Here is a 20,936-nt window from a genome sequence, read left to right as displayed (position 1 = left end):
AACACTTGTTGAAAGTTGGAATAGCACCAGTGTTCACCTGTACAGGTAAATTATACGATATTCGCGATTGTCTGAAGGCAGGTGCGCGCGCAGATGCGCGAACTGCCTTAATCCCATACAGTGCATCATTATTTTTTTTAGTTCGTGTTTTAGTAATAGGTTGAAGAAATTTATGGGAGCTTGTATACACGTGTTTACTGCAATTTTGAACCTAAATATAAAGTATATTGGGTTGAGAGAGGATTTAAAAATCGGGGTCAGTGGAAGATTATAATTCGAGCCCTATAGGCCTACAACCCGAGAGAGGGTAATACTGGTAATAGAATGAAAAGAAGAAGAGAATCTAGCATGAACCACTAGGTTTATTTTTAGCTTCAGCTGTGGCTAAGGCTATTAGGCCGGCCCATTAAGCAACCAAGTAATCATAGTCAATTAAACATTTAGTAATCAGGTAAATAAATACGGTACATACATGATTATTCTTTTCTTTTTATTGTGACATTTACATAACGGGTCATAAAATTGCTAATGTTAGGTCCGATGTGCCTACTTGTGTCAAAGTACGACGTACGACATATGATCAACGTTCAACAGGCAGGGTCACCAAGTGCCCTAAGTTTACGGTACTTCCTTGGCTATGCAATCTACGTACGTGACTGCTATTGCATGCCTATGCAATACAATTGTATCTGATTAACCATTATAAATCTGTTCTTCGCTAAAGCATAGCTGTTAAGATCTCAAGATCACTTTACGCTGGTTATGTGGAAAAATATAAAGGGAATATGGCGAGGTCTGATTACGCGCAAGGAATGACAGATGCTCGCGCCAACCATCAACATTTCCGAGAAGTCGCTAAAACACTTTTTCACTCGCGTAACTAGGATGCTGTGCAGTGTACAGACGAGAATAGGAGCGGTATTTTAAATCGGTGTTTTATGGCTTGATTGTTGCTGAAACGTTAATTAAACAAAAAAGATCAAATATGGTAGTCGGCGCACCCTAAGGTATTTAGGCTAGGATTAACACAAGCGAGTCAATCTAATATCACTACACCTTATAAAGCAAAGTCCCTCGCCGCGTCTGTCTGTGTGTTTGTATGTTTGTTCATGATAAACTCAAAAGATACTGAACGGATTTTCATACGGTTTTCACCTATCAATAGAGTGATTCTAATTTGTTAATCCGTGAGAAGCGGGTCGCTAGTTTTTAGTAAAGTCAGCCAGCGCATTTGCAACCAAGGGGCAAATGCAACATCTCTAAAAATACGAGAAGTGAGTCTAGACCTAGAACCAGCTATACCATGGGTGAGCTCTCTTTTATGTCTGGCGAAGATGTACCATTAATACAAGTTGCTCTAGCCTTAGACTTTTTGTATTTTGCAATTGCCCTGACCTTATGAGAGTTGTTGTAATATCGAATATTTTTAAAAGAGTGACCGTATTCCGTGTATTGTATTTCGTAAAATACTGTAAATAACGACACTATCACTCAACAATCCTCTAAACCCTTACGCACACATGCATTGTGAAATGCTGAAGCCATTTTTCGTCAAGAAGCGCTAAGTGGTCCAGAAAACCGGTGTACTTTTAGCTTTAGCGCGTGACAGACAGATAAAAATATCTCACAAATGGAAGACGACAAAAATAAGATTAGAAATATGTACCAGTCAATATTGATAAGAACCTTTACAAATTGCAGGTGCTTCAAATAAATGTTAGCAATTTTGAATTAATTACTCTTACATTGGCATTTTAATTAGTACCAAAAGTAAAGGGTTATAAAAATTAGGAATATAGCCGGCACACGCCTTTGAGCGACCGCTTTTAATTCGTTTCTAATAACATTTGATGGGCGTAAAGATAAAACATAATTACGCGGTATAAGGCGCAAAGTTAAAATATTCATAGCGTACTTAAAGTGCTAAATGCAAAAATACTTAAAAGTAAATGTACTCGTATTGAAATTTATGTGGTTACTGATTAAAAGTATACACCTCTTATTAATCTTGGCAAGATGGCACTTGCTCAGGACCCATAACATGTATGAGTAATTGAGTAAATTTGAAACATATCCACATCCTTATATACTACTTTACCCTAGTACGTACATAATCCATAATCGTATTTCTTTTAAAAACACCTTATATGTTTGGTCTCTGATTGTTAAGGTTCATCTTCACGTTGGGCCAACGCCAACGCCAACAAGGGACCCAGCCATGCGGTAGAATGAGATAGCAATATCACTTGCTCCCTCTAACGCATAAATGCGTCCCTCGTTGGCGTTGGCGTTGGCCCAACGTGAAGAGAAGCCTTTATACAAGTTGTTACTCTCAAGGGCTTTTATGGCTCCTCTACACGATGGGATGGGATGGGCTCTGGAGAAAATGCTGGTGACAGGAAAAAAAGAGGGATATCGAAGAGGAAGAAGTCCTATGCGAGGAACTGATCAAATCAGTGACAAATCCGGCAAGAAAGTTCACGAGGCGATTCACACTGCCGAAGACCGAAACACTTGGAAAGCAATCGTTCGAAAAGTAATTTATAGAGGTCACGGCCCTCAGCTATGAGGAATACGATACAAGGAGGACGAGGACACGATGGGCCAGCGACGGCCATTCCAAGGGACGTATTTATGCGTTAGAATGTGGTAGAATGAGATAGCAATATTACTTGCTCCCAGTGATATTACTATTTCATTCTACCACATGGCTGCGTCCCTTGGAGTGGCCGGCGCTGGCCCATCGTGTAGAGGAGCCATTATATTGGTTTGTAGCGATGCGAATGAAAACCTAGTAGCTACAAGTATTCATATCTATGTGAAGCCTTAACGAGGACTGTCACAACAATAAAAGGGCGTATGTAGATTCAATTTACTTAGACTTACGACCTTTTGGATTGCGGTAGGCGCCAGCGCATATAACGGGACGACGGCCACAAGTTCGTAATCATGTGTATGTGTTGTGCCATCTTAAAGACATTGTTATTGTATATTCAATCTAATGTAAATGGCATAGAGTAGGTTTTTCATCATGGAATGAAGGGAGCTTTAAGTTTACTGTAAACACGTGTTGTTTATTAGCAAAATAAAACAATAGAGATGATAAGTAAGCACTTGAGTTTAGCGAAACTGCTTTTTTGCTTCGGTATCGGGATAAGGGCTGTTTCTCGGTAAAACTCGGTAAATGGCGCTATGGCCACTTAACATCACCAGACAAAAAACAAATTTATTTCCACTCTCATGTTATTTATGGGTACCTATTTGACCTTTCCTACCTATTTGAACTATGAAGATAAATCGCAGCACTTTTTCGAAATGCTGTTTACAATGCCGCTATAACAACAAATCCTAAAAAGATAGTAAAATAAATATTTAAGTGGGGCTCTCATACAACAAACGTAATTTTGCCGTTTTTGCTTACCCTACAGGGGTAGGGTAAGCAAAGAACTTGGCCGTTTTTATTCTTCGTTTGGCGTCAGAGAAAATGGCATGTCGGACGCCTCAGCCCAAGCCCGGTCCGGTCTAGCGTGAGTCATTCTTTATCTTGACCCTTACTTACTAAGAGAGGTCAATATTTTGCAATAAAAAGTTAAAAGCATATAAACGCCGATTAAAGAAATCTAATAAGCGGTTCATATGTGAACACTATTAATACCGACATTAATAACTTTTTTCATCACACTTGCTCGGAAAAGATGTATTTACACGTAGGGCTTGCGGGCGGGAAATTGAAATTTTCGCCCTAGGGCGGAAAAAATCTTTTCCGAGCAAGTGTGATGAAAAACACTTATTTACACGTAGGGCTTGCGGGCGGGAAATTGAAATTTTCGCCCTAGGGCGGAAAAGTGTTTTATACAGAAGTTTGTTTTTATTAATTCTCCTTTTTTTCCTTACAAGTGTGATGAAAAACATTGTGTGTGCCACGGGCGGTAAAGAAATTCCGAACTCGTGAACATTTTAAGCCCTCGCTTCGCGTCGGGCTTAAAATTGACACTCGTTCGTAATTTCTTATTTCCCGCCCTTAATACACAATGTACTATTACCGTGTAATCTTCGCTTGTTGGCGGTTTTTTCGATAAATGAATCACGTAAGGGTCAGTTTACACGTTTTTGTGCGAGGGAGAGCAGTGATGCGTCCCACGTTGAATGTATAATATGTATAATGTAAAAACTACGATTTGACGCCTTGTGAGTTTCGTGGGAGCGTACAGAGTAAGATTTATCGTACTAATCGCCCAGTAATCTGTCTTAAGTCAAACTAGACGTTTGGATCTTTCTTTTGAATGTGGTGTTGAGAAACTGAATAGTCGGAAAAACCGGCGTATGTTCTGTTATTTGGATACATTTCGCTAAGACTGACATCGTAAAATTTATATTTAGTAGCTGAGTTTAAAAATTTAAGAAATAGGTTTTAAAGTTTTTAACTCAAATAGTTGGTCAAGTTTTTCGTTATTCTTCTTCCTCACGTTATCCCGGCATTTCGCCACGGCTCATGAGAGTCTGGGGTCCGCTTGACAACTAATCCCATGATTTGACGTAGGCACTAGTTTTTACGAAAGCGACTGCCGTGACGTTCCAACCCAGAGGGTAAACTAGGCCTTATTGGGATTAGTCCGGTTTTTCCTTCACCGAAAAGCGACTGGTAAATATCAAATGATATTGATGATGATGTTTTTCATTATTATTGATTCTAATCTTTTTATACAATTTACAAGACAGCGAAAGGTTCTTTCAATTTTAAAAATACAATGGACGTTACATTCTCTCCTGGTTAACCAATTCTTTATACTCCTTTTTTAATATGCGAGTTACCTATAGTTTTATTTGTGAAAATGTTTCTCACTAACAAAAAAATACTCATAGAGGAAGGAGTGCATTATTTATTACCAGTATTGAACTAGTAAGATGAATGTAGACCACTTTCCTATCTATCATCATCAATTGAGGTTTGCGTCGATTGATGGGCCAGTTACCTACTATTAATTTTAAAAAAAATTAAAGAATGTTGCAGCAGTTAGTAATAAGTAAAAGCATATTGTAAAGTTTGTTACAGCAACAATTTGTTATTAAAAAATCGATAAACAGAACGTTTAATAACAAATAACAGCGTCGCCCGCGCATCGCAGACGGAAGTAGATTTGAATCAAAATATAGACTTCCCCTGCGGAAGCCGCGCCTGCACTTTTACGTCCGACAGCGCATTTTACTGGCGATAAAAATTGGGCAACTATTACGACAAAAATATGCCAATAGTTTTATAACTGTTATAATTAATAGCTAGTAGTTATTGATAAAATATGTCGTCATTGTCGTGTGCGTAAATGACCGAATAGTCTTGGTATAATTGACCGACATCGATTAAAAAGTAGATTCAATTGAATTTGATAAAAGTATGCGTAACAAATCTTGTTTTAAAACATAATTAATGCAAACTCTAATAAGATAAAACAAATTGGCTTTGCACTTTGCGAAAATATCTCAACAAAGTTTATCTAATTAGTAATTACTCTGTGTAGGTATGATATTTATAACTATCCTACCGAATTTTTGTGCATTTTTCCGAGAACAATTTTTTTCCGCTCTATACAGCAGAACCTAGGTTTCAATCCAAGAGGTTAGACCACCACACACATATGAAAGGTTTATTATTCACTTAATTAATTAATAACTACTTTCTGTCTTGACCATTGACGAGGCAGAATCGTGCCAGAAGATCAAAATCAAACCTACATATTCTTATTGTTATATTGTTGTTGGACTTTGTCTTTTGGCCTTGGTATTTTTATGTAGAATCAGCACCTGTGTGACAATTGCTTACATATAAAATACCGGTCGTAGGAGCAAGAAAGAAAGATGTAGCTGTTCTTTTCTCTCGTATGTATCATATATTTTGTACGGCTTTACTAGCGTTATCGATAATACAATCTTGTCTCGTTATAGGGCAAGCCCTATTGTGAAATGCTTTCGAATAAATCGAACCGTGCAATTTTGTAAGATCATTTTAATCTTACGCCATCAACTAGAACCTTATCTTTTTAACCGACTAGAAATTTCAAAAAGAGGAGGCTTTCAATTCGCTTGCATGTTTTTTTTTAGATCCTAATAACTATTTTAATTAGTTTTTCGTTAACAAATGGAAAAGCTGCTTACCTTCATTTCAAATATTTTATTTGTTTTGTTACTCCTAAAACCGGAGGGTCACACCGGAGGACATATTTTGGTCTTAAAATCAAAACCGTTGGTGTACTTAAACAGTTTAAGTTAAACTTGTCCAATATATGGATATTTAACGCAATTTTGTCATAGTTGGTAAACTCGTTCGACAGCTAAATAAGAGCAATAACAGAGCGGGGTAAATGCTCGGTAATAGCTGGTTTTGTGGACACCCGACAATTTTGTCGGCCCGGTTACGATGCGGTCGAATTTATTTCAGGCAAAATGGAAATTATAGTATGGACGAGAGGCTACTTACAAAAAAGTTTAGGTTGGTTCACATATATTTGATAAAATAATTGGCACTAGGTAGGTATGGTAAATACTCTATATTCGACTGTTAAATGGGCGATACCTAAACGGCAATCGAAAATCGTTTATAAATTACCTACTGTTATATTATTATAATTTATACACTGTTAACTAGACCTAAAATTAAGACCAATATTAAATTGAAACCATGACTTCTTGGTAACTCCAGGGATATTATTGGTAACGCCAGAGACGTGAAAAGTGCCGCTCTAAAAGTTGATTCCCCCAAATTCTATAGTTGACAGCAATTCAGATTCTTATAATTGACAGTGGGTCACTTATTTTGCTACGATTGAAGGTAGCAACTAGTGGGACAGCTCAAGCTCTGGGACATTAAAGTAACTTAAAAATTTACTGTACAACAAAAACTTGTATAAGATGGTGGTACTGGTGCTCGACGCGGTCCTAGTACATGTCACCTTGTCAGTAGAGGTGACAGCAAGGTGTCATCTATTGGGCATTAGCATGTCGACCACTAGTACGTTTACCTTACCTATAGTAGACTACTACACTACTAAAAGAGATAAAGAAAGAAAGGTAACGGTATTCAATCCGACTTGTAATCGATTATTTTTCTTAATTTTATGAAAGAAAGTAAAACGTTTCTGGTCATAAGTTAATCGGCGAATAATGACTTTATCGAATCAAATTACGGATACTGTTACGATTATTACTAAGCTCATTGATTATGTAAGCGTAGATATAAACAACCTTTTGTGAAATCTGTTTATGTTTATTTTTTTCTCTGCATTGTTTTTCTTTGTGTAACCTTTAGGCAATTAAGATTATGCATGTTACTAACACTCATATGGATTATTTTGGCCGAAATAAACATCTTTTTTCTTCTCATTTTTTAAATGTAGATTTAACCTGGCTTTTTTAACTTACAAATGTATTTAAGAACTCATCATGCAAAACCAAGGTGGTATGTTATCGTGCCTAATTTTTTTCAATTTACAAATTGAGCTCTGCTTTATTATATAAAGTGTAACAAGAGTTTATTTATACAATAAATATTGACCAATAATTAAAAACAATATCAAAGGGGTTAAATGTTATCAAACTCAAATAAGGTTATGATAAGTTAATTAGAATAGAAAGAAATATTCTATTGTTATCAATTATCACACTTCCGACAGTAATGGTAACAATAGTTTACAAATAAAACTTTGTAAAGTAACTGTGCATTATTTTTGTATCTGAATCGTTTATAGATATATTTACCTAAAGGTGACAGTCCATTTCCAACGACAGCCGCATTACTGTTCATTTTATTATGGAAATTGACAATGACAGCGACGCGTTCAGTACCGGTAGTGCAGCTGCGGTTAGAAATGGAATGTTACCATAAGTTAAAGGGTAACATATCTTTCATATTTTACGATTACCTATTGGTACCGCAATTTTACTAAGTACATACACATACTTATTAAGGCTTTTGCTACTATAAAAATTAAAAACCCCATTTTCTTGCTTTTTTATCTATTAAAGTTTAACCGCCATAACATTATATTTTGTATAAGTTTATTAACTACAGTCCTACAACACACACGACACAGCTTTTCGCTATCTGGACATAATATGTAGGTATATGATATGGCACTGTAGTTAATAATGTAAATTGTAAAACATGGAAGATATTTTGATTAGTTTCAATTACCCCGCAGTCTAAATGTCCCCCCCCTGCACCTTAGTTCTTGAAATAACCCCCACTTTTATGAAAAAATGAATACGTGCATAAAAAATAAGAATAAAATATGCAATTTATCTGCTATTTATAAATCTGAGCCGCGCCCGCGCCACATGCTCACCATACATATGTATAAGCCGAAAGAACCGCAAGCGGCCGGTTTCGGTCGCCGAAAACGGCCAATTTACTTTTTATACGTATCACAGTAATGAACGAGTTTCTACGACCATTAAAACAAAATTAGTGCCTCCACAAATCTGCTGATTCCTGGTAAAGGTCATCGTTTGTGACACGCAAGTCGTTAGATGCTTAATGATATAGGTATATATAGCTATTAACACTTAGGTATATAGGTACCTTCTAACACATACCTACTGACTTAATGATATAGGTATCTATTAACACTTAGGTCTATAGGTACCTTCTAACACATACCTACTGACTTAATGATATAGGTATCTATTAACACTTAGGTCTATAGGTACCTTCTAATACATACCTACTGACTTAATGATATAGGTATCTATTAACACTTAGGTATATATAGGTACCTTCTAACACAGACCTACTGACTTAATGATATAGGTATCTATTAACACTTAGGTCTATAGGTACCTTCTAACACAGACCTACTGACTTAATGATATAGGTATCTATTAACACTTAGGTCTATAGGTACCTTCTAATACATACCTACTGACTTAATGATATAGGTATCTATTAACACTTAGGTATATATAGGTACCTTCTAACACATACCTACTGACTTAATGATATAGGTATCTATTAACACTTAGGTCTATAGGTACCTTCTAACACATACCTACTGACTTAATGATATAGGTATCTATTAACACTTAGGTATATATAGGTACCTTCTAACACAGACCTACTAACTTAATTACCTAACATTTTATTACATACACGAAGGTAGGGTGGGGTAAGACTAACACCGGGGTAAGACAACCACTTGTATGGAATCCTCATACTGTTTGTCTTGCCCTGAGCAAAATAAACTATGTTAGTCTTACCCTACCTTACCTTATGTACAAAAGCATTATTTCTGAAGTCGGGTAAAAACACTAATAACAATAGAGTGAGTTTTATACTTTATAGATACCTAGCGTACAGTAGCATACGTGTAGAATAGGGTAGTTTCAGCACCAGTAACATTTATGCGAAATCAGTTTTGTGCGTATTACGTTAAGACAATCAATGATTATTATGCGACCCAATACAGACGCCGTCATTTGAACACTGGTATTAGGTATCTTGTGCTCTCATTTCTCAGTATTGTTATATCTTTAGAGTTAAAGCACGTAATGTATCTTGAAAATACATACAAGATATTAAGAGTACTCAAAACAGACGTGTTCCTTCATACGTTATCTCAAGAACAATCCATTATTCATTTAATGTTGCTTCATAAGTAACAAAATTGATAAGACACCAAAATATTCGCGTTCGAAAATAATTGATCATTATGTTAAGTCCCGTTTTGCTTATCAAAAGTAGCGATATACCTATACAGTCAGCAGCAGAAGTTGCTAAGCGGGCCTGGTGTTCAATATGATCTTGACGCGACTTTATAAGAGCGTGTCAAGGTAATTTTAAACATCTCGCCCGCTTAACAACTTCTGCTGCTGACTGTACCTATTACCAGGAAGAAAATAATTAAGAATTACTAATTTAACATTTGATAATTATGACACAAAAACTCTTTTTCTAATAGGTATTCGATCTTCCTTTACCAACGTATAAAAACCGACCCCATTAGGGTCAAGTGTAATGAATCTTACATTAAAAGTCCAAGAAATCGTTCCATTCACGCATCATTAGTGGTCACTACCCGAGACGAACTTTGCCCTAAGGCACCGTCCAAAACACGCACTCAAAAATTACCCTAACTCATTTTAACGAACATCCCTATTTTAAAATAGGGAGAGCGACCATCCGAAACGATGGTCACTTCGTTTTTTTCTACACTGGCGTTCAAAAGTGCATGGATAGATGTCGACCGTACTGCCTTAATATTACGGTTGGATCTCCATGCACTTTTGAACGCCGGTGTACCTGCGTACCTGTACAAAATCCCTGTATTTATATACATATAAACAACGCGTCCGTCTCGCTTCCTCGAAGGGGAAAACGACGGGTTTATTATGCTTTCTCTTTTACTCGAACGCGTTGATGTCGTTTGCACGAGAAGGGAATTGTAGGAAAAGCAAAACTGCAGAGAAAACATTTTTGAGGGTGTCCTAAGTATAAATATGAAAATTACAATAATATGTAGGGTGTTAAGAAGATGAGAGACAAAACGTTTAATACTTAATGAAAATTAAATAATATTCGATATACCTAATAGGTAATATTGTATGGAACAAACTTAAAGTTGATGTCCTAAATGAGGACTAAATGTGTTGATATCATTCATATCATTTATTGATACCGTTAGTAGGTAATAAATAAATACGTAATTAGTTATTAAATATGACTAATATCGCAATGCTTATCATTTTTAATGCAATAATGATTCAAAAACTTAATGTACAACTATTAATGATAGGCATAATAATTATAAATAATCTAAAGGCTTTTCGGAATACTAAGTAAGTACCTAATATTTAACTCCAATAAAAATATTTCAACGATTACCGAGACTATAGGTATGTCTACGGCTGAATAAATAATAAATACCACACAATCCGAAAAAAATACCACGAACTTTCTACTAAAGACTCAGAAAGCATGTTGATTCTTCCCGTATACTGCACGATTCAGTCGTTTATTTTAAATCAAAGGCTGTAGAGGGCCGGGAGGAACAGGAGAGGAGTTCGAGGGGGGAGGGAGGGGGGAGAGGGGATCAAGATTGTGGCGCGGGCGCGGAACCGGCTCTTTCAATAAAATTTTAACTTTTATATACGAAAAATAGGCGCTTTTCCATTTACAAAATGAAAGTATGAAAGTATTGTTTACATTACAGATCAAGAGTGATTTGCATTTGATGGACATTGAACTCATTGAAGCCTTAATTCTGCCTATTGTCCGAATTTAACAATAGACGCTAATAATATAATAAAAATCATGCATGGGCGTATCAAAACTTTAGTTTTAAATGAGATAGGTATATAAACTTTAAATGGTGTATAAGTGCTTAATAGCAAAATAATTATGCTTTCTATAAATCATAAAATTACAATACCAAAATCACAATAAAAAATTTCAATGTGAAATGCAAATTTTCTCTACTGTTTACTTTTAAGTACACGCACGAAGGGCAGTAAAGTAGACAAGTGCAACATGCATCTATGTACATAGTTGTTTACGATAAAGTTAAACTTACCTTAGCACTATGGTACAGGGCACTATTCCTCGTCATCTTAGCCTTTGTCATTGTCACACAGTTCTCATCACAACACTTCATGAACTTTCATGTTGACAATCCATTTGTGTCCATGGGAAAACGGAGTGAAACGCGAACGCGGTGTTTACTATGGGAGCTCGGACGTGGGAGTGTGGCGCTGCGTACGCGCCGACGATCGCCGCGCCTTCTGCGGCGAATACGAGAACTAATCAACATGGAACTGACTTTCCCGACCTCGTATGTAGCCTCCCATGATCAAAATATTCGAAGGCTACAATTTGGAACCCTAAATTTTGAACGAAAAGGTTACTTTCAGGTTATTTGTAAGATATAAACAGTGAATTTTGTAAGTGAGCGAAGTTTTGTAGCAGGTACACTAGCGCCGCGTGCGGCTATAAAAGAAAACAGTGGAAAATAAGAAAAACGGAAAGGAATATATAATTGTGGCGTCTCTTTTACTCCAATTTGATAATCGTAGAGCGCGAATGCGAGGCAAAAAACATTCGGAATAGATGTGGTCCACTCTGGGTTTCCAGTTTGTCTAGGATCCAAGCGAAAATGAGCTTTACGACGTTGTCTTAAGAAATTTCATATAGATTTCAAGAAAAAGTTGGCGTAAGGCTTTTGTTTTAAGCGGCCATTTTGATTTTCGAGACGTCACAGCGCCCGCGGGAGCGCGGGAACACTGATGACATAAAAATAAGGATAATTATGGGAATATGAGAAGGATAGGTCATTAGATTTTTTTGAAAAGGATGTGAAAGATTGTCTAGTGTTTTTCAATGTTTTTAATATCGCAGAGTGGCTGTTCAATCTTAGATTGAGTAAAATATACAAATTACCTACAACCAGTTTTATACAACCTTCACAAATACAGATAAACTGCATAGCAGTGTTTCTACTTGAAAAAAAATGTTCTGAAACTAATTTTATTTGTTCTGATGCTTCTAACAAATACAGACATGTTGCTAGATATAATTATGTACATATCTACATACTTTGATTAGCAACGGGGAATCCAGAAAATTTGCTTAGGTTAGGTGGGTTAAAAACTTTTTCCAGTATGAGTGGGTCTGGTGGTGCGTCTTTTTTGTGGACATCATAAATTGACAGCGACGTTAAAGCCTAATTTTCTTACTTTATGCATAAAATTTTATGATAAAAGTTTTAGATAAATGCATCTAAATAACTTTTGTCATATCCACAGAAAAGACGCCAGTTTTCCCGGATGTGTTTGACCCAAGTCAATATTATAACCGTAGCTCTATACATATTATTGACCCTCCACAAAGGGGCCTTATTTATTGCCTTCTACATAAATACAAGTCTAGGTAGCAAACCAAAACATAATCCGTCTACCGTACGCACGTCACAAAAGACGGTCGGAGATCGTATTATTGTGCAAGGGATTCAATCAGAAATAATAATATTTCGTATGGTATAACCTGCCCTGAGTTTTTTTGGACGCGAGCAGGTGGGAAGGGCAAAAAAGGTTCGTTAAAGTGAGGGCTAAGGTGATCCAGTGATCCCTTATTTAAGTCGACGTTGTTATTATTAAGTCTAAGTTAGAGGTTTATTTTTTTAATTTATATACTTGCGAGAATTTTAATTAGGTAATTATCTGTGGAATAGTGGATAGTCAAAATCAAAGAAAATAAAATACATAGGTATCAATATACAATGCTGTTGTAACACATACTTAATTACTAATACACATAATTAGTTACTTAATTTAAAAGTGGAAAAATACTGCCTTGGTTGAGTTGAGACTTGAACTTACGGCCTCTGGATCGATAATCCAGTGCTCTGCCAAATATTTTTTGCCTTGTATTTGCATAATGCATTTCTGCTTGTTAAAAAAAAAGTCAAAAATTTGAGTTTATAGGTCATTCTTGTTTTAAAATTATAATTCTCAGAGATACTTAAACTTTTTTAACCTGTATAATATCTACATACATCAAAAAGTTGATTGATTCTTTAATAAAGCAATTATTACATGTCTTAAATATATACTTAATGTTCTACAGGCTTCCACACTGACTGTATTATTAGGCCACATGATAGACAATATTCAGCTCAGCTTTTCAATAAAAGCCTCGACAGATAGTCTTTTGTCTCAGCACACGTGCGAGCAATTAAGCCTCTTTAAAACTGCTTACTAAATGTACACCTATACACTATTACACCCAGATCATGCTAGTAAAAGTACGTTTAATTTGATACAGTGTGAATTAACATAACAGTTAGTTTAGTTTAGATTGTATAACCAGTTAAAAGGACAATTGCTACACCCTACCGGGGTTCGTGTGAAACTATTTACATTTGTAACACCTATTTAGGTACCATGGTTTGCAATAAAGTTTTACTTAGGTACTTATTTACTTACTACATTGATAGGTACTACGTACGTATTAAATGTAGCAACTCGTGTTTAGTGCTCCGTACAAAACTTTGTTTCGCAGCATTTCTGGGATCACTTCGGTCTTCCAAATCGGTTAAATGCGTTATTCTCACAGATCGTTTGACGTAGATACCTAAAATTTGGAAAAGTTATAGCAACTACCACCACTTACACTGTGAATAGAATAGAATATAATAGTGATATGATATCGAAACCGTAAAATTTTCACATGCAAATAGGTATATGTTTTTTTAGGCATTTATAATTTCGGCTCCGGTCCCCGCGAAGTTTACGGACGACTGGAAGTTTAAGGTCTGTTAAGGTAGGTATAAGTATAAGAACACATTTCCATGACGTGACACGTTAAACTACTAATAAGCTTAATTCCTAAACGGAAAACACCACAAAGGTAAGCTCAAAAGCTCCCTTCAGAATAATCTAATTTCACGCTTAATCCCGAGGTCCGGGTATAAACGAGTAAAAAACCGAGCGAGATTCCCGACTATAAGTAGCGAGTCTATTACTTATTTTCATTCCTACGTTATCGTTAGTACAGTCAGCCACAAATACAACGTGGTACAGAGATTAAAATATAGATAAAGATTGACGATATTTTAGTTTTTAAAATTTTGTTCAAGGTTTTTAAAATTTTGTTCAAGCTTACACTAATTCAATGTTTTCCTACATCTTTTAATGACAATAGACTTTAAGTTAAAAAATATAGGCAATACATATACCGGGTGTGACTTGTAATATGAGCAAAAAATTTAACTGTAGGCTGTACTCCTCATACAGATCAACATTAGTTCAGCGACTTTGGAAAATGGATCTATATCTGAATCCCTAAAGTCGAATCTTTTCTCCTATCTTTGCATTCCCTTATATCGTTTGTCATAATGATCAGTTGTCCTAACACTGGTATACCCTAATTTTGATTTCCCTATTATCGAATGGCCGATTTTTTTTTGTCCTAATATGTTTTTCCCTAATGGCACTTTCCATATTGAGTATTTATCCTAATGTTATGTAGCATAATTCTTTTTTTGCCTAATTATTGTTAGGCCTAAAAATTATATATCCTAATCATCATGTTACCTAATTTTACTTAGCCTATCGTTGCTTGACCTAACACTCATATGCCCTAATTTTGATTTCCCTATTTCGTTTCGTTTTTGCAATGGTCGCAGTTCTAACCTAACCTAACCCACTTTTGTGGCATCAGTTCGTTTTTGCGAGGATCATAGTTCTAACCTAACCTAACCCACTTTTGTGGCAGCAGTTCATTTTTGCGAGGATCACAGTTCTAACCTAACCTAACCCACTTTAGTGGCAGCAGTTCATTTTTGCGAGGATCACAGTTCTAACCTAACCTAACCCACTTTTATGGCAACAGTTCGTTTTTGCAAGGATCGCAGTTCTAACCTAACCTAACCCACTATTGTGGCAGCAGTTCGTTTTTCGAGGATCACAGTTCTAACCTAACCTAACCCACTTTAGTGGCAACAGTTCGTTTTTGCAAGCATCACAGTTCTAACCTAACCTAACCCACTTTTGTGGGTCAACAGCTCGTTACCATTCGTTATGGAAAGTAATTGTTATGATAATTGATCAATAGGAAAAGTAACTGTTATGACAATTGATCATTAGGGCAATAGCCATTAGGTCAAAACAATTAGAGTATGTTACTTTATGCCAAACATTGTTAGGGATTTCGAAGAATATGGTAAAAAACATTAGGAATCTTGATAGTTATGGTACAAATGCTTAGGACAAATGAGTCTTAGGCTAACCATTACATTATGGAAAATAATCGTTATGACAATTGATCGTTAGGGCATGTGCCCATTAGGACAAACCAGTTAGGGCAAGTGACTTTAGGACAATCGTTGTTAGGGATTCAGAATGACACCCTTGGAAAATAACCTGTACTCTGATTTTTAATACATTTTAAAGGTTATTCAAAAACGCAATGTATTGCGAGTTTTGTTATGTTTAAGGCTTGACAAGCAACGTCAATCACAATGATATGGCGTGGCGATGGCGTACATTGAAGATAATATTTATTTTGTATGAAAAATAGGGAGTCTAAATACTTAAAGTTGTTCCACAATAGCGTCACCGTTTGAGGAGTACAATCTATGTTTTAATTATTGGCTCATGTTACAGGCCACACCCGTTATTTATAAATCATTATACAGTATATGACTGTTGCCCTCACTGACTAATTGAAAAATCCACTCTGTAAGCATACTGAGCGAGATGTATAGAAAATAAGTTACGCATCAGACGTTAGCGAATAGGTATGTCAGTTTGACACTGCTAAGGCAGTCGTGGCAAGGCTAAAGGTTAAATGTCATTAGTTCATTATAATTGTTGTTGTTTATTTTAATTGTATTTGTGCATTGTAAATAAACAATACAAGTAATAAAGACAGACAGAGAGAGAGAGAGAAGTAGTGCAGCAACACTTAAGACCAATCATAGCAGAAACAGATGCGAGTTCATTCCAAAACTGTGTTAGCCAAGGATAATAAGTACCTAGCAATTACTTTAATCAGCACTTTCGCTGCTGTAAGTAGTGATTTGGAATTTTGTTTCAGTTGGAATGACTACTTAAACACTACCTATAGTAAGAACTAACTGCCGTATTTATTCGAACTTCAAGATATTCACTTCAAGAGACGACACGTACTAGATCCATTCCAGATACGATACGTTATAGTTTAGATATCTATCAACTAGTTTTCTTTTGCAGCGCAATTCGGGCAACCAATGTCACTTACGTTAGATAAAAATACCTATTAGATGTGAATTAGATCTCTAAGTCATATCCTGTGGAAATCGTTCAAGAGTATCCCCAAAATCGCGCAAATGTGAAATTTGACAGGTTAGATCTTAAACATATCGTTATCGTATCTTGGTGATGTCTAAAAAATGTCTAATAGATGTCTATTTCAAAATCCGAATTGGGCCCTAAGTGTTTATTAGCTCTGTTTTAAAATAAACTACAAGAGTACCTTGATTACGGTTTAAATATCTAAAAGCAAAAAAGATCAGATTGTAGGAACATAGCGATAGCCGAATTAGTTTTTTTAACTTAATCTGATTAAATATTAATATGGGTCAGAATGTTTTTAGTATGAGTTAAGGTTACGCGACTTTCCTGTAGACATTATAAAATAAACGGCCTTAAAAGCCAAATTTTCGTACTTTAATCCTTATCGGCATGTCTTAGGAAAATGTATCCAAATTGTTTTAGCAATGCCTACAGAAAAGACGCCGGTTTCCCCAAACATGTTCGACTCATCTATCCAGATTTAATTATTTCAATTACTCCAATGGATGTTGTGAGTTCATCAATACGTAACATTCCATTTCTAACCGCAGCTGCACTACCGGTACTGAACGCGTCGCTGTCATTGTCAATTTCCATAGTAAAAAGAACAGTAATGCAGCTGTCGTTGGAAATGGACTGTCACCTTTAGTTTGTCCTGTAATTCCAGTACCTAATCTGTAATGATTTCTTTTGACAGACGTTTATTTGGTAATAAACGTCTCAGCTAGTTTATCAATGACCGTTATTTTAAAACGACACATTTTACCGATTTCCGTTAGAAACAAGGTCAAATTACTGCACATGAAGTAATCTCGCCGATACATTACCGCGCATACGTCAAGTTAGTTAGAAAATAATCTGACTCTCTCGATATAATATAATGAAATAGTTATTAATTATAATATTAATGTGTTATTACAATGGGGAGTGAATCACTAGAAGCCGTATGTCGAGCCGATGCAGAGAATACCTTCGTGACTCACATGGCCCTTATGGAATGTTACAAAAATACCTTCTGAAGTTACTTGTGCTATGACATACGTATGTAACTTACAATACAAGGGTAGTACCTATTTACATATTTAGGGCATTCCAGAAAAGTCGGGTACCTGACCATTTTTCTAGTGATTGACTGAGCGAAAGCAACGTTCTCTGTTTCAGGTTGTGCAAAAATGCTTTCGCCTGGTATTCTCATCTACGACGCATTCTCAACCGAGAGAGAACCATTTTGTGAGCAAGTTCCGAAATTATACAGAGTATATTTATCGAGTAAACTTTTGTAAATACCTACCTATATAAAAATGGCGGAGCCATGGGGAATCGCCAAGTCTACAGCTCACAAAGCCAAAAAATATGCACCAAATATTAATGTGCATATCTTAATATTCTTAATCAGCTTTCACTTATCCATATTACTAATTACAATCCTTAACTTACGTTCACAAACGCAGTTAAATCTGAGAGCACTATATCCAAATACCCAAGATTATAAATAATCACCAAGCTCGCTGACAAGCAATATGGGATTAGTAACCTGCACTTAACCCAGCGGGGTGTGTAATTAAAAGAATGTGTTAAAAGTGCCTCGGAATCTCGATTGCTGGCATTTATCACTTCACTGAATAATGTCTTGTTAAACTTTTGAGAACCTTCAAAATATGTAACGTTAGTAAACTTCAGAAGGATTTCCAAACCCTAGCCGCCGCCATACAATCCAAGTTACATTCTCGTTTAACGACATTCTGAAATAACATTTTACGTAAATTTCTTTGTTTTACAATTTCTAGCAATGAAAACTAGCAGGTATCTGACATAGATATATGTTAGATTAGAGTTTACGGATTAGTTTAAGCACAGTTTCGTGTACCAATTTAAAGCATAAAGTTTTAAAATGACAGAATAAGAATAGCTAATATGTGGTTATTTCTAACTTAGTATCACTATAATACTGCCAATAAAAATGTAAGAGTAATGTCATTCTTATTGATACTTTCTGGTTTGTAGAGCCTCTTCTACCGTGGCTCACATTCCTAAGCTATTGTTATTTTTAGTGTTCCGTACAAAACTTTGTTTACGGAACACTTATTATCTTTATATTCTTCATAATTGCAAAACTATAAACTATCATAGATCTCTGATAACCCAGTCATATTATTTACCATTACTTAATCAAAACCATCATTAATCATATTACAAACTGTTATTAATAGCTCCACGGACGTGCAATACAATATTTTGAGCTCAATTTTATTCTAAGGCTAATAAGAATATCTATAAATCATTTTGTACGCATAGTAGCCTTCTTGTCAAGATCTATTAAAATGATCTTGGATACAAAAGATTTCACGCTACCCCTTTCAGCCCTTCGATCACCATAAGAAAACCAGTTCTGTTTTTTACTCGACCGCCCAAAAAAAGGAGTGTTATCGTTTTTTTCTGAAGGTAGAGACGCTAGACGCAATTATAAATTGGATATAGTTACATCGTTACGTTTACATCGTATATTGGGTATCGTAAACTTTAATTCGACTATTATAAACATAGTTTTGGTCAAAGATACTTTGAATTCGTCGTTACGTACTCGACTCTTGCATTCAAGAAGAACTTATGTAGGTTAGGTAAGGTTTACTCGGGTAATTCCGAATGTCTAAAACTGTCGGATAATTCCGAAAAGAGACTTTTATTATGATGGAATTAAGGGTGATTTTCATCTGAATTTCGGAATTATTTTTCCATACTTATCTACATAGAATACTAAAAAGATTTGTATGTCATTGCGGAATTTGTTTTCATTATAAGATCTAGTACAATCTTAGTATAGTCTTGTACAAAAAAACACAGACTACCTATAAATACAATAATTATTGAGACCTATTTGAGTTTATCTATAATATCTCTACATATTTATGGTTCCTATCGGTAAAAAAATCAAGTTCGTCTCAAAGGAGTAGTGAAGGTTTCTGTTATACGGACTTAAGCCGACCACTGACTAACAGTCCGCCGGACGATATCGGCCGGTCAGTTGTTCGGAGCTGTCAAATTTTTGTTCTAACTGACAGGCCGATATCGTCCGGCGGCCTGTTAGTCAGTGGTCGGCTTTAGCTATTACGGATTGGACACTTTGCCAACTAGGAAACAAATAAAAATATTATTATTTTCTATTTTAATTTATGACGTAGGTACCTACATATAATATAGCCTGCTCACGCTTCTTAGATTCAACATAAATGCATTCCTTTAAAACGATTGGGGTCAAGTACCTACCCGATTATACGGCTATCGATATTCTCCATTAAACTTTATATGTATTTTTTGTTAACTAACACAATCTTTCTACACGTGTGTCCATTTACAACTGCTACAACCGGTTTTCTGTTTCACACTTACACACGAACACTGCTTATAAATCCATCTCTCTTTAGTCGCCTGAGGGTTCTTATTACACAATTTTTACGACAAACCTTATTATAAAAGACACAAGTGTTATTTTCCATTGTCCGCCGGTAATGTTTGAGTTATAGTAACTCGTAGTAAATTGAAACGGGTTCCGAGGACCTACCGCGAACCACGTTCGACGTGTTTCTTCTCTGTCGCACTTGTAAATTCCTACGTAAGTGTGACAGGGAGGCAAGTCGTTAAACGTGGTTCGCGGTAACTCTGTGCTAAGTGGACGTGCAAACTCAGCTCAAAAGTAGTTTACCGTTAAACGGACTCCGAATATAGACTGACGCGAGTGCAAAACATGGAAGGAAGGATACTACTACCAGTATTCCTCGTAAAACAATTAAAATTTATAGACACATTTAAGGCGTCATAAAATAAGAACGTTATTTTGAACTGAATTACAACCAGCCGCAAAATGGCATGGCCACTTTATGAAAATTATGAATTAATTAATGTCTTTAAAGGTATACAGGAATTTGACATATATGGGTATATAGTTTATTACAGCTCAACGAATATTTGTCGTTATAGATTTATTTTACAAGATTTAAATAAGATATCTACGTCTAATTATACTAATCTAACATCAGATGAAGCTTCAACCAAAGTATCACATAAAAGCTGTTTGATCTAGCGCCTGAATCAAAGGTACGAGCAAAGTTGTTAAGTCCGTTGTG

General features: G+C 35.8%; 1 protein-coding gene across 2 annotated transcripts in view; it reads right to left on the bottom strand.

Annotated features, from left to right (window-relative positions):
- The window catches only part of LOC134664270 (uncharacterized), a 121,239-nt gene that overhangs the window by 69,069 nt on the left and 31,234 nt on the right, over positions 1-20,936 (bottom strand). Inside the window, exon 1 of one of the 2 annotated variants that reach the window (XM_063520820.1) lies at positions 11,559-11,712. The exons of the other annotated variant lie outside the window; for it this stretch is intronic. Coding sequence (XP_063376890.1) covers positions 11,559-11,639 — 81 coding nt within the window. The 5' untranslated portion in view covers positions 11,640-11,712. Of the gene's footprint in view, positions 1-11,558; positions 11,713-20,936 lie in introns of those variants that run through there. 2 annotated transcript variants of the gene reach the window in all.

This window comes from Cydia fagiglandana, chromosome 5 (genome assembly GCF_963556715.1).
Source record: "Cydia fagiglandana chromosome 5, ilCydFagi1.1, whole genome shotgun sequence".
NCBI lineage: Eukaryota > Metazoa > Arthropoda > Insecta > Lepidoptera > Tortricidae > Cydia > Cydia fagiglandana.
This window is presented reverse-complemented; position numbering and strand designations above follow the sequence as displayed.